The sequence below is a fragment of the Mchenga conophoros genome, linkage group LG10, assembly GCF_057382185.1.
Source record: "Mchenga conophoros isolate Kocher_MC1m ecotype Shallow Benthic linkage group LG10, M_conophoros_male_GT1.1, whole genome shotgun sequence".
NCBI classification, from domain to species: Eukaryota; Metazoa; Chordata; class Actinopteri; order Cichliformes; family Cichlidae; genus Mchenga; species Mchenga conophoros.
In genome coordinates this window covers 1,283,923-1,298,895 of record NC_140535.1, presented here as the reverse complement: position 1 = coordinate 1,298,895, position 14,973 = coordinate 1,283,923, and the positions used below count along the sequence as shown (strand labels likewise).

The 14,973-nt window shown below is 44.8% G+C and overlaps 1 protein-coding gene across 1 annotated transcript in view; it reads left to right on the top strand.

Annotated features, from left to right (window-relative positions):
- The window catches only part of sytl2a (synaptotagmin-like 2a), a 26,758-nt gene extending 11,785 nt beyond the window's left edge, over positions 1 to 14,973 (top strand). The window contains exons 10-16 of the mRNA XM_085288078.1: positions 1 to 118; positions 279 to 381; positions 3,239 to 3,400; positions 3,477 to 3,573; positions 3,654 to 3,759; positions 4,920 to 5,125; positions 14,571 to 14,973. The exon at positions 1 to 118 is cut by the window's left edge and continues 43 nt beyond it. Coding sequence (XP_085144204.1) covers positions 1 to 118; positions 279 to 381; positions 3,239 to 3,400; positions 3,477 to 3,573; positions 3,654 to 3,759; positions 4,920 to 5,125; positions 14,571 to 14,719 — 941 coding nt within the window. The 3' untranslated portion in view covers positions 14,720 to 14,973. The remainder of the gene's footprint in view (positions 119 to 278; positions 382 to 3,238; positions 3,401 to 3,476; positions 3,574 to 3,653; positions 3,760 to 4,919; positions 5,126 to 14,570) is intronic.

Here is a 14,973-nt window from a genome sequence, read left to right as displayed (position 1 = left end):
TCCAAGGAAGCATCCAGTTTGCTGTGAACTACATCCAGAAGCTTGGAGAGCTTCATATTTTTGTGATGCACTGCAGAGATCTGGCCACAGCTGACAGAAAGAAACATCGTTCTGACCCGTAAGTGCTGAACGCTGGAACAACCCCACGTTTAACGAACAGTTTGAAATATGAATCACATTTGCTAAAGATGTATTTCCTTGACATAAAGTGTCAAATATTCACTCTATAAAGTAAATCAAGTTTAGAACAAGAGTTTAACTCTGCTGTGCATTCACAGGTATGTGAAATGTTATCTTCTTCCAGACACAACTAAGCTGGGAAAGAGAAAAACCAGTGTAAAAAAGAAGACATTAAACCCCACCTACAGTGAAATCCTCACGGTGAGAGTGCCATATTTAATCTTTTACACATGTCTGTTTGTGTAAACCCTGAACTCTTGTTCAGCTGAAAAAAATCAAATGAATTTATTCATTTTATTCAAAACGTGTCCGGTTGTACTTGTTTCATGATTCCAGCTGTTAAATTCACTGGCTGTGGTACGTTTCCTTTTATTAATACAACCTCTGCTCAGTGCACACCAGCTTTATAAACCCTGTTCAGAAAATGACTATTTCATGAAAGAAGTAGCTCATTCTTATACATCATTATCATGTACAAAAAAAAGTTGGGATGGGGACAACAAAACGCCAGAAAACTGAGCAGTACTGAGAAGAAACAGGTTTTTCTTAAATTCAGTTTTCACCTAGTTTGGTTTACTAGCTCCTTACTTACTATAGGTCGGTAACATAACTGGATATGAAAAGGATACCTTTCAGAGGCAGGATTTAAAAAATGTGCAAAAAACTCCACGAATTGTGGGACGATTTTAGAAGAATATTCTTGAATGTAAAATTGTGGAAAAACTTTGAATATGTCATTATCAACAGTAGTTAAAATCACCAGAGAGTCCAAGAATCTGGAGAAATCTCATGCACAGAGATCTGAGGTTGTATTTATATAACATCCAGTCAACAAGCAACTTTTAACAGGGAAAAACCACCGACTGACCACACAGAGGCAGCCAGCTGTCACAGCTGTCTCGTCTGAGAGCAGGGTGGAGTGGTTGGACTTGTAACTGCAGATCAGAACCATGCAGCTATAGATCTACAGATATTTACATAAAGACACCAGGAGAGAGGTCAGAGAGGCAAAGCCCAAACTAAAGGGGAAAGATGACCCACTCCATGACATTAGAAGCTTATAAATAACAATGAAAGAGGAGAAAAGGAACGCATCACATCTCAGGAGGCCTAACAGTTTAGCAACAAAACTAAGGGGCTGTTCAGGATGATCTGATCTGGCCCTGGGTGCACATAAGCTTTAGCAAAAGGGAAATCTGAAGCCTCCTCCCACACCCGAGTTTTTGCTTCAGCCACTGCCCGAGCCGCATTCCGCTTGGCCTGTCGATACCTGTCGGCTGCCTCCGGAGTCCCACAGGCTAACCAAGCCCGATAGGACTCCTTCTTCAGCCTGGTGGCTCCCTTCACCTCTGGTGTCCACCATTTGGTTCGGGGATTACCACCACGGCAGGCACCAACCACCTTGCGGCCGCAGCTCAATGCAGCAGCTTCGGCAATGGAGACGCTGAACATGGTCCATTCGGACTCAATGTCCCCAGTCTCCCTCGGAATGCTGTTGAAGCTCTGCTGGAGGTGTGCGTTGAAGATCTCGCGGACTGGGGCCTCTGCTAGACGTTCCCAGCACACCCTCACTACGCGTTTAGGTGCACCAGGTCTGTCCAGCGTCCTCCCCCGCCACCTGATCCAACTCACCACCAGGTGGTGATCAGTTGACAGCTCAGCCCCTCTCTTTACCCGAGTGTCCAGAACATATGGTCGCAGGTCTGCTGATAAGATTACAAAATCGATCATCGACCTACGGCCTAGAGCGTCCTGGTGCCACGTGCACTTATGGACACTCTTGTGTTCGAACAGGGTGTTCGTTATGGCCAAACTGTGATTAGCACAGAAGTCCAATAACAAAGCACCGCTCGGGTTCAGATCAGGGAGGCCGTTCCTCCCAATCACGCCCCTCCAGGTCTTGCTGTCGTTACCCACGTGAGCATTGAAGTCTCCCAGCAGGACAACAGAGTCTCCAGGTGGAGCACCCTCCAGCACCCCCCCCCCCCAGGGACTCTAAGAAGGCTGGGTACTCTGAACTGCCACTCGGCGCATAAGCGCAGATGACAGTCAGGACCCGTTCCCCGACCCTAAGGCGCAGGGAACAAACCCTCCCGTCCACCGGGAAAAACCCCAACGTACCGGCAGCAAGCCGAGGGGATATTAGAATACCCACCCCAGCCCGCCGCCTCTCACCAGGGGCAACTCCAGACTGAGACAGAGTCCAGCCCCTCTCCAGGAGACTGGTTCCAGAGCCCAAGCCATGTGTAGAGGTGAGCCCGACTATATCTAGCCGGTACCTCTCAACCTCAAGCACTAACTCAGGCTCCTTCCCCACCAGAGAGGTGACATTCCATGTCCCTATTGCCAGTCTTGGCAGCCGGGGGTCAGTCCGCCAGGGCCTCCGCTCCTGGCCGCCACCCGGCACACAATGCACCCGACCCCTATGGCGCCTCCTGCGGGTGGTGGGCCTGCGGGAGGAGGGGCCCATGTCTCCTTTTCGGGCTGTGCCCTGCCGGGCCCCATGGACTAAGGCCCGGCCACCAGACGCTCGCCCTCGGGCACCCTCCCCGGGCCTGGCTCCAGGGCGGGGCCCCGGTAACCCTATCCCGGGCAGGGTAAACTGTTCCCTCGGTATCCTTTTCATAAGGGTCTTCTGAATCGCTCTTTGTCTGGTCCCTCACCCAGGGCCAATTTGCCATGGGAGACCCTACCAGGGGGCAAAAGCCCCCAGACAACATAGCCCCTGGGATCCCTGGGACACACAAACCCCTCCACCACGATAAGGTAGCGATTCAAGGAGGAGCTTTACAAATCCTACCATGTGAATTGATGGATTTTTTTTTTCACATTCTGTCTCTCACAGTTGAAGTGTACCTCTGGTGCAAATTACTGACCTCTGTCATCATTTTCAGTGGGGGAACTTGCACAATCGGTGGCTGACTAAATACTTTTTTGCCCCAATGTACATCGTTGCTGACAATCTTATAGAAACAGGATTTTACAGGATGGCATTTATATCTAAGGATATGTTGTGAAAATGCTCTACTTCTGTTCATTGTCTTTTCCCGTTTTACAGTTTAAAGTAATGATGCAGGTGTTGAAAACTCAGAGTCTGAACGTTTCAGTGTGGCACGACAGCAGCTTCGGACGCAACCGATTCCTGGGTGACGTGAACCTTAATTTGTTGGAGTGGGACTTCAGCAACACGCAGATAAATGAATATGTATTAAAAACCAGGGTAAATGCTTAATTTCTCAAAGCATTATGTGAATATTGTCGCAGTTATTAGACATTTACTCAGCGTAATCCTTTAGGTGTCAGCACAAGCCTCAGCACCAGCTGCCTCGTGTCTTATCGACAGCAGAGCACAGATGAGAGTCGCTCTGAGATTCCTGCCGCAGACATCCCTCGGTGAGGCCTTCCTTTTGATCAGCTCTCTCCCTTTATGTTTATCATTTATGTTACTTATTGTGGTCTTATTGCACGCACAGGTAGGAGAACATCTACGATGGAAAGCGCTGAGGTGCAGATTTGGGTGAAAGACTGCAAGAATCTTCCGCTGGTTAGAGGCCTCGTTATCGACCCATTTGTGAAATGGTAGGAAACAGTACACTGTTTGCTGAGATCCAAAGTCTGAACCTTGAAATAACAAAACCAAAATAAACCGTTTAATATTTTCTTGTTTAATTATGTTATTTCAATCAAACTGGTTTATTTCAAATAGTTTCTCCATTTAATTTCAATTCAGTTCAATTTTAGTTATACAGCGCCAAACCACAGCAACCTTAAGGTGCTTCATATTGTAAGGTAGACCCGACAATAAAACATTAATAAAAATACATGTCAATCGAGACAGAGTGGAGACAGTTGTGTGATTGGTTGCAGTTGGAGTCCCGAAGCAGCAGCTAATTGTAAAAGTGACGTAAACAAAGTGTCAAAGTTAGAACGCCTGCTTCCTGTAAAATTATCACACAATTAACCAGTTAACTGATTATTTGTTTTACGTTAAGTGAACATCATCTAGTTTTGGACTAATGACCTTACAAAAGCAATTATTTGGAAAATATCACTGATCCATTGCAGTGCACCCATCATCTGAAAATGAGAATTCTCAATAGCTCCACACCTGCCTGCAGCACATATTTGGCACAATATACAAACAGAGTGAAACCCAGAATGCAGTCACAGAAGTCAAGTCAAAATCACAGCTTTACTGCTGGTAACAAAGGTGACAAAGAACAAAAGGCAAAATACAAAACTAAACAGGACATCGTCTACAATAAGGAGAACACAACAACACACAGAGCGAGACGCACACTCTGAACACGATGCAAACGAGACTGAAGACTATCAAAGTAAAACAGGAAGTAACACACACTGAGACACATGAACTGAACAGTGAGACTTGGGATAAACAGACATGGAGACTCCGGGGACACGACTGGGAGACTGCACATAGAAAAGGAGTAACATCATGAGAAACCAAGGACTAGAAGCAAAGACAAACTTAGAAACACAAAGTAGTAATATTATATTCACAACAGACTTAAAGATCAATCATCTCTAAAATCCCAATGAAAGAATCATGAGTCCATAATACATTCAAAAACTGGGTCACAGACCCAGGACTGTGACTTATTTATTATTTACCATGTCTTATTTATTGATTTCATTATGATTACTTTGCACAAGTGTTTCAGTCCGTTCCTTCCAAATGAATTGTTTCCTTCTATCTCCTGCCTGTCCTGCTGCTGTAGTACTCTACGTCCTGATACAAGCCGGAGAAGCAGACAGAGAACTCGCGTAGTGACAAGGACAGCCAATCCCATGTTTAACCACACCATGGTGTATGATGGCCTCCGACCAGAGGATCTCAGGGAGGTCTGCATTGAGATCACAGTGTGGGATCATGGCCGACTCGACAATCACTACATCGGTGGTCTGAGGCTTGGCCTGGGAACAGGTGAAAGTTTACTCCATTGTCAGACTATCAAGTACAAATGTGAGCTATGCAAACTCTTTTCCACCTGGCACTGAACCTGGCCTTCACTTCTCAACCCAGTACAGTCTCAATACCTGACATGATAGTGCGGGGCCAGGTTTCACAATGAGCTCACCCGAAACCCTGGCTGATTGTGACCCACACCCATGTTCACACCTTGGCTCGTGTGATTAGGTAGAGGATCATCAGGGGGTCCTTTGTCCCTCTCGGTGGGAAACTCCCACAGAGCTTAAATCTGGGACTCTCCACCATTTGACCTTAGTACTGAAGAAGCTTCTCGGATGAGAGGTGAAACGTCTTCAAGCCACTTAAAGAAGTCCAGACGCTTTTCTTTCCAAGCTCCTTGGAGAATATAAGGAGGAGAAAGCAAAGGAAGCCCTGTTGTCAAAGGGTCAGAGGGAAGTTACACTGTGGTCTACAGTAGGCCAGAGGTGGGCAAACTGTTTGGCACAAGGGCTTTAAAGACAGGCTGGGCGAGGTGTAGGGGATGGGGTAAAGTAACCTAATTTACGCCATCCCCACCTAAGGTAAGCTACGTACGTACTTTATTCAATATTACTGGGAACCGTGTTGTTGGTCACAATATCGATGCTTGGTGTCAGTTTAGTTGTGGCAATTCTCAGGACAGCTTTTGGTGTTCATCAGTTTTCTGGGCTTTGTGCTTTATTAAAATTCAAATTCAAATTCAAATTTTATTTGTCACGTACACAGTCATACACAGTACGATATGCAGTGAAATGCTTGGACAACTGCTCGTGACCTAAAGAAAACAAAAAAAGGAAAAGGCTATGAATAAGATAGGAAATAAATATGAAAAATTAAAAAGGGTAAATTTAACTAGGAAGGAATAGAATATAAATTAAGGTTAAAAATGAAATAACTGTACAACACAAATTAGAATGAAGGGTAAATTTAACTGGGAAGAATAAGATAAAATATATAAATTAAAGTTGAAAATAAAATAACTGTACAACAAAATACACAATATAGAACTATATAAGAATGTATGAAGAAATCTAAATCTAAATAAATATATACACAATAACAGCAGCTGTACAAGTATTAACCGGAAATGAAGAATATAGTGACCAGTGTTGTGCAAAACCAAAGTCCAGAAAGTCCAGTGTGTGTGTAAGAACCATATGTGTGGGTCAGTACTGTGTGGTGGTGTGATTGAGAGACCGTATCGCCTGCGGGAAGAAGCTCCTCCTCAGTCTCTCTGTGTTGGTCTTCAGGGAGCGGAATCGCTTTCCTGACCTCAACAGAGAGAACAGTCTGTTGTTGGGATGGCTGAGGTCCTTCACGATCTTCCTGGCCTTGGTCCAGCACCGCCTGCTGTAGATTGAGTGCAGGTCAGGGAGCTCGGAGCGGATGGTGCGCTCAGCTGACCGCACAACCCTCTGTAGAGCTCGTCTGTCCTGCATGGTGCTGTTCCCGAACCAGGTTAAGATGTTTCCCGCCAGGATGCTCTCTATGGTGCACGAGTAAAAGTTCCTGAGCACCTTGGAGGGCAGTTGGAAGTCTCTCAAGCGTCTGAGGTGGTAGAGACGCTGACGGGCCTTTTTCACCACGGTGTTGATGTGACAGGACCATGACAGGTCCTGCGTGATGTGAACTCCGAGGTATTTGAAGCTGTCCACTCTCTCCACTGGGCACTCGTTGATGACGGGGGTCTGGTAGTTCCTCTCCTGCTTAGTGCTGAAGTCCACTATCAGCTCCTTTGTCTTACTGACGTTTAGAAGGAGGTTGTTCCTCTGGCACCAGTTCTCCAGATTCCTAATCTCCTTCAGGTAGGCCGTCTCGTTGTTATCAGAGATCAGGCCCACCACGACGGTGTCGTCAGCAAACTTGATGATGGTGGTGGAGCTGGTAGTGGCCACACAGTCATATGTGTACAAAGAGTACAGCAGGGGGCTCAGAACACACCCCTGGGGGGCTCCAGTGCTGAGAGTGGTGGAGGCTGAGACGTGTCCGCCCATCCTTACTGCCTGTGGTCTGCCAGTTAGGAAGTTGGAGATCCACTGACACATAGATGAGCTGAGTCCCAGATGCTCCAGCTTGGTGGTGAGTGTGGAGGGAATTATGGTGTTAAATGCAGAGCTGTAGTCTATGAAGAGCATTTTAACATAATTCCCCCTTCTAGTGTCCAAGTGAGTGAGTGATGTGTGGAGGAGATGAGAGATGGCATCGTCTGTGGAACGATTTGGACGGTAAGCGAACTGTAGTGGGTCCAGTGTGTCTGGTAGTGAAGAAATGATGAAGTCTCTGACCAGGCGTTCAAAGCACTTCATCACTACTGAGGTGAGGGCTACAGGGCGATAGTCATTGAGAGAAGCAGGGTGGGGTTTCTTCGGGACAGGAACAATGATGGACTCTTTGAAGCATGTGGGGATCACCGACTGAGATAAAGAGATGTTGAATATCTCAGTGAACACAGGAGCTAGCTGGTATGCGCAGTCTCTGAGGATACGACCTGGGATGCCGTCTGGTCCTGCTGCTTTCCTGGTGTTCACTCCCTTGAAGGCTCTCCTTACTTCATGCTCGGAGATGACGAGCACGTTTCCGGTGCTGGCAGTATCTTCCTGTCTGCAGCCGTTAGCGCCGCTAACACTAGCATTGTTGGAGACCTTAGCTGCAGCCTCGAAGCGAGCATAGAAAGTGTTCAGCTCGTCTGCCAGAGTCACGGCCGCGTTCATCATACCGGTTGTTGGTGCTTTATAGTCCGTTATTGTCCTTAGTCCCCGCCACAGGCTCCTAGAGTCACTCTGTTGGAGTTGTGACTCTAGTTTCCTCCCGTAGCGCTGCTTCGCCTCTTTCACCGCCCTCCGCACGTTATATGACGCGGCTTTGTACGGGTCCATGTCCCCCGTCATGAGTCCCGTGTTGTAGGCAGCGGTGTGGGATCTCAGAGCGTCGCGGATGGTTTTATCCACCCACGGCTTCTGGTTGGGAAACGTTGTGATAGTCTTTGTCTCCACGGTATCATCCGCTAGTTTCCCGATGAATCCCACAACCGCTTCCGTAAACACGTTGACGTCATCGTCGGAGCTGTTTCTGAACATGCCCCAGTCTGCGTCATCGAGTGCGTCCTGTAACGCGGCCACCGATTGATCCGTCCAGCGCGCGACCTTCCTCTGAACCGGAACTTCCTGTTTCAGCCTTTGTTTGTATTTTGGCATGAGGAAGATGGCGGCGTGATCAGATTTGCCAAACGGGGGGCGGGATTGTGCCTTGTAGCCGTCCTTGACCGTAGTGTAGCAGTGGTCCAGTGTCCTTTCACCCCTGGTGGGGCAGGTGATGTGTTGATAAAAGTTCGGCGCTGTGCGTTTGAGGTTGGCGCTATTAAAGTCCCCCGTCACAATAAGCGCAGCGTCCCGGTGTTGTGTCTGGTGCTGTGTGAGTGCCTCATGCAGCTCGCATAAGGCGGTGACTGTGTCCGCTTGTGGTGGAATATAAACGGCACTTACAATGACCGATGTAAATTCCCGAGGTAGATAAAAAGGACGACACATGATGGACAGTAGTTCCAGATTTGGTGTGCAGGAGCGTGTGAGAGGAACAACGTTCGCACTGTTGCACCAGTTGTTGTTCACCATTAAACACACACCGCCTCCCCTTGACTTCCCCGAGTCCCGTGTCCTGCACCGCTGGGTTCAGCCATGTCTCGGTGAAGCAGAGGAGATTGCAGTCCCGAATGTCTCTCTGGAACTTTATCCTGGCCCTGAGGTCGTCAAGCTTGTTCTCCAGTGACTGGATGTTGGCGAGCAGGATGCTAGGCAGAGGTGTGCGGTGTGCACGAGCTCTCAGCCTGTTCCTGACGCCGGCTCGCTTCCCTCTAGGCCGCCGCCGCTTCCCTTTGTTCTCCCTCGAGATCTCACTCGGCCAGCTCGGATCCGGAGTTAAAAATTTCGAATTGTGAGTACATTGTAAACCAATAGAAACAAGAGTGTCACTGTCATACCTAATGTACCCAATGGTGATGATTTTGCCGATTTAGAAACGCTGAAAACTAACTTAAAAAACAAAGACAAAGAAAAAGTGGTCGGAGCAGTCGTGACGGCAGCCGACCTCACCGGCGCCATCTTAAAGATAACTCTTTATTGTCATTGCACAGTCATCCATAGTACAATGAAAAAGGAAAACTGTCCCACGTCGGCACTACCACACCACACAGTAACTTAAGTAATAAAAAGAAAAATGAGTGTATATTTATTGCACCTTGTTCTAAATATAAATATTATTATTGTTATTGTTGTTACCCCCTAAAAAAGTCCAGGGAGGTAGCCAATCAGGTCAGCTGTTAGCATTGATCAGGGCTGTTGCCCTGTTGTAAAAGCTGTCCTTGAGTCTGTTTGTCCCGGACCTCAGCAGCCTGAACCTCCTGCCAGACGGCAGCAGCTTAAACACCCGGTGTCCTGGGTGTGTGCAGTCCCGTAGGATGCTGCGTGCCCTCCTGAGACAGCGAGTGCTGTACAGGTCCTTCAGGGAGGGAAGAGGATGTCCAACGATTTTTTGGGCCATATTGATGACCCTCTGGAGTGCCTTTCTGTGTGCTGTGGTGCAGCTGGAGAACCACACACAGATGCAATATGTCAGCACACTTTCAATGGAGCAGTGGTAGAAGACGGTCAGCAGCTCCTTCAGGTCCATTTTTCTGAGGATTCTCAGAAAGTGGAGATGCTGTTGGGCCTTCTTTCAAACCACAGAGGTGTTAGAGCTTCATTGGAGGTCTGTGTCTATGTGCACACCCAGGAACATGAAACTGGACACCCTTTCTACCCGCTCCCCGTTGATGCTGACAGGCTGCAGCTCAGACTTCCTCCTTCTGAAGTCGACTACCGGCTCTTTTGTCTTGGTGGTACTGAGGTCCAGGTTGTTGTCTGCACACTAATCTGCCTCTGAACCTCAGCTCTGTACACCGTCTCGTCTCCCCCAGAGATGGTGTTCAGTGAAAGTTTGCTCACACATGTAGGTAGAGCCAAACAACACCAGCATCTTCATCTCTTGGAGGTTTGGAGGCTGCAGTTTTATCCAGTTTCATGGAGTTAAACTTTAGAAACTTCTTTAGAATAGAGTAATACTAAAGATTTATCAGTTTACATTGTAACTCCTGTAGTGCTGTCTGAGGGTCCAGTGACACTAACTGAAGTCAATTCTCAGTCTTTTCAAAATCTGAGAATTGGCTGCAGAGTTCTCTGTGCAGATCTTCCCTGCTTCAGTGGAAACGAGCGAATGTGTCGCCCAACATTTGTCTTGAGAATGAAGCAAATCATTTTGGCTTTGAAGGCTTTCACATTATATTTCATGCACAAATTGATGTTTCTGTTGTAGCTTTGTGTTCTGCACATTCATGCATGTATCTCCTGTTTTGAACTTCGGCACTTGCTGAGATACTCATCCCAAAGTCAATAAGTCGGCCTTAGAGTGGTAAAGTAAGTTGTGGTGGTCAGCATTAGTTTGTGCAGAGGAAAAATACATCCAACTCCGGGTTTTCCTCTTTCACTTTATCCTGGATTCTTGTCAGCAGCTCAATGTTTTTTACTGTCAAGTTCAGCAATACAGCTGCAGTGACCTTCACAAGTTTACGCCATGGGTGTTTATATCGTGACGTGGACAGTACAACCACAAGCAGTAATACTCCTGGGAAACATTTAGGAAACCTGGTGGGAATGTCTTGTGTATCCGGCACGGGGCGCTGTCATTTACAGACTGACTACACTTTATATTCAAACCTTTTAAATGTTTTTAAAAGGGTTTCTGTGACTATACAGAATCATAATGTTGAAGCTTTCATGCAGATATTCACTTACAGCAAATAAAGCAGAGGTCGTGCTCACCAAACAAGCAAGATAGAAGGCAGAAAATGATGCCGCCACTTTATGGTTATTGCTGATTTATTTTGTTTGAAGCACAAATTGATTGTTAAACTGCACTGCTAATGTTTTTATTTAGTAAAATTCAGTTCATGGTGCGTTTGGGATACAACAGGTCAGGCAAAGAGCACTCTGATAATCATGGATCTTTGTGCGTTTCTCTCAAACATGGCAGGAATATGTGCTGCTCTGCTGTCTAAGCCAGTGGTTCTCAAACTGTGCACAGCCAGTACCACCTCAGAAAATATATGGCCACCCTTATGATTAAAGTACAGTAGTATCAGCCTGTTTAACAACATATACAGTTTACACGAGACTATTTTATTTCTTATATGATTGTTATTACCTGCCATAAACAGTCATAACTGTACTTGACTGAAATGCCCATCATGTGACAAAATGACTGCATTAAAACATTCAACAGCTTCATGAAAACAATCGAAACAGAAACAACAAATTTCCCACTTGTGGCACTAACAAAGATTGATCTTATCTTATTTGGTGGTCATTGGCAACTTGGCCTCCGTACCTAAAGGGACGTGCATGGCTCCGTAAACACACCTTCAGCCTTAGAGGCGAGTGAAGAGCCGACCTTCTCATAGATACGTGGTGCAAATGGAAAGAGAAAGCACACGGCCGTGTCTGAAAGTGCCAGGTATTCGCTGTGCCGTGAACCCTGTGATGGTTTCATGCATTCATTACTAAGAACATCGCCGCACTCTGCGCACAGCGTCCTGGGCTCATCCTCTGTCCCACTCCAAAAGAATCTGAACTTGATGTGACTTCAATCACGTCTTCACTGTTTTGCGTCGTTTGATGCTATCACGCACCAGAAGTTTCACGGGTATTGCTGAAGTTGCTACTCACACTTGTGCTGGGTTCACTGTCGTCGGCTTCAGTTTCTGCTGTGCCGGTCAAAATATTCACTACAGTTCTCCTTTTGATACTTCCTGTTTGGAGCCAGGATCGCTTCGCTTTTGAACTGTCATTTTTCATGTGTCCATTTGCCATCACGACTCAGTTTGTCAACCCTTTGAGCTACTGGTTAGGTTGGCCTAGTCAGCGTGCCTGCTGAATACAGCTTTTCAAAAAAAGACAAAATCTAGTTTAAACTCAATTTCGGTTATCTTGCAGTAAAGAACATTTAATGTATGCATATTTTAAATAATTATTTAATCTTAAAAAAAGTCTTGAAGACTTCCTGCGTACCACTAGAGGGAGCCCATGTGCCATCAGTGGTACGCGCACCACAGATTGAGAACGACTGTTTAAGCAAAGAAACTAAATGAACTAAATGTCAGATCATTCAATCAAGTGGAAAGGACTCTGCATATTTTTAAGTTGCACTTTATTATAAATTGAAGATGATGTCACAAGGTTTACAGATATATTAACTCCAGTTTTATTAACATACCATATATTCTGTTATACTGTGATTACATTTTTGTAAAGGATGAAACACATCAGAGGGATTCACACAGGTGGCATCCACTGAATAATGCCAAAGTAAGCAGGCATTACTGTGATCTTTGCCGCCATAACTGTTAATTAGTTTGGAAAGCCAGCGCTTAAATGGACTACCACACAGTGCTCCCACAGCAGCTTTTCACTGGCCTCATTAATCACCCAGAATGTTTAAACGAGCGTTTCCAGTTTAGAACTGCATTTAAGAAAACTCTGACCTCAGAATATCACTCTTCTTATCATTGGTAATTTTGAGAGCATGTGCTCTCCTCAGGAGAAATTGTCACTTTCAACAAAAACTAAACATTCAAGTAGGAAAACCTTAAATGTTTGGACATCACAGTAATCTAGACATCACTTTATTGGTGGTCTTCTAATGTCCATTTTTGTGAAAGGCAGGAGGTGCTTGGAAGGCACAAAGGTTGCTTTGTGACTGCCACACGCAGTCCTGTGAGTTAGCCCAAACAGCTCATAAGAGTTACACACCCATCTGCATACATCAAGCTAATACTGGTCTAATACACTGGTGCAGCCCGAGGGGAGAGGCCACCATCCCCACGACTGATGCTGATGTTAACGTGTTTAAGTTACAGTCTGATAACAGCTGTTCCAGTTAACTTGTGTTCATATCTCACTGTTATTGTTAATGTACAACGGGAATCCCAGTTTGTTCGGTGTGGCTAGCAATGAGCACAATGACTGAGACTGATGTGCCTCTGGTCACTGTTTCTGTTTGGTTGATGCTAATAAAGCTTCTTTTTTTTGTTTGATTGGTGTAAAGAACACAGGACCTGCAAGTACAGGCAGAGCTTTAGGCAGCTATATGTGGCTCAAGACTTTTGCAAGGAAATTTAAAGTATAAATATTTGTTTGTAACAGTAAAAATGTAGTTTATGCTCATAATTCAAACTGAAGTGTGAACTAGTAATAAACTAACAAACAATGAGCTCAATGAAAAATGATGTTTTAGCAGCCTCACACACAACCTCCACATCTGGATCTCTGAGGAATATTTTATTCTTTATTACATTTTCTTTTAAATTGTGTAAATTTATTAGATTCAAATGAAATTGAATGCGATTAGTTTTAGTGATCTGCAGTGCAAAATGTCTGAATACTAAAACTGACTGTAAAAAAACCTTTTTACATTTTAACAGGTGAAAATATTTAAAATGAATGAAAGTTGTCATAGAATGTGAAATTAAATTCAGTTTCATTTATAAACATCCAAATTACAGCAACAATAACCTCAAGGGGCTTTATTTTTAACCCTAAGGGGAAAGGTAACTACCCGAGTCAGAGCTTTTGTGAAGAAAGCGCTCTTGATGCCGAGTAAAAGGATGTGTTTGTAGTCGAAAGGAGGAGGGGGGACTCCCGGCAGCTGCATCTATAGCTTCGGCCTCTTGATGAAACCTGTCATACAAATCCCTCTGTGACCTCAGAATTGTCATTAATGCCTCTAACAAACATCAGAAGCTGAGCTGTGTTAATGTATGATGTCTTGATGTTGGAATCATAAATATGTGAGCGTGGACAGAATAAATTTACCTTGGTAAAGGTTAGAAGTGTTTGGAGTGCATCATCTAGTGACATCTACCTGGTATTGCAGGAAAATGCAGCAAAACACAGGAAAAAGTTAAATAAATATTTAACAAAAGTTAAATAAATATTTAACTTTTTAGGGAAATTTTGTAGTTTTGTAAATGTTTGATAGGCTGGATTAAACAGCCTAACTGGCCATCGTTTGTCCACAAATGCCATAAAGTTAAAGGTCAAACTTTGAACATATTGTGTCTAACTTTTCATAGTCCTTACTTTAGTTTGTTTAAAGCTTTACTGTAATGTTCCCTGTTAATTCCTGTTCATTTTACCCTAACGACAGACAAATAATACATTTCACCTGTAGTATCTTCAAATTTATGTCACTATTAATAGATTTTATTGTAAAAAATTTTATTATCATTTTTGCCTGTTGCTCCATCTTTTACTCTTCTACTGGATATAAACGCCAATACAGTACATCGTGTCACTCAATGAAATCAGTGTAATGTCTGTGCTTGTCTGTGCAGGGGAGAGTTACGGTGTGGAAGTGTCTTGGATGGATTCAACGACAGATGAAGCTGATTTATGGCAGAGGATGTTACGCTCTGATGGTGAATGGGTGGAGGATGTTTTACCTCTGAGAATGCTGATGATGCCAAAGAGCATTTCAAAGTGACACTGTATCAAATGTATTGATTAATGTGTAGAAATTACACAGCACAGTATATACTTTTAGATGATCCACATCCACAACTAGGTTTTGTTGTCCAAGTCACATGTTAACTCATTCACTGCAATTGACGTCTATAGCCGTCAATGGCAGTGAATGAGTCAATGGGTTTAACTCATTCACTGCTAATGGCTGGCAGTGAATGAGTTAAATTCCTTATTTAATAAGAAATGCAGAAAGCAGAAATGATAATCTATGAT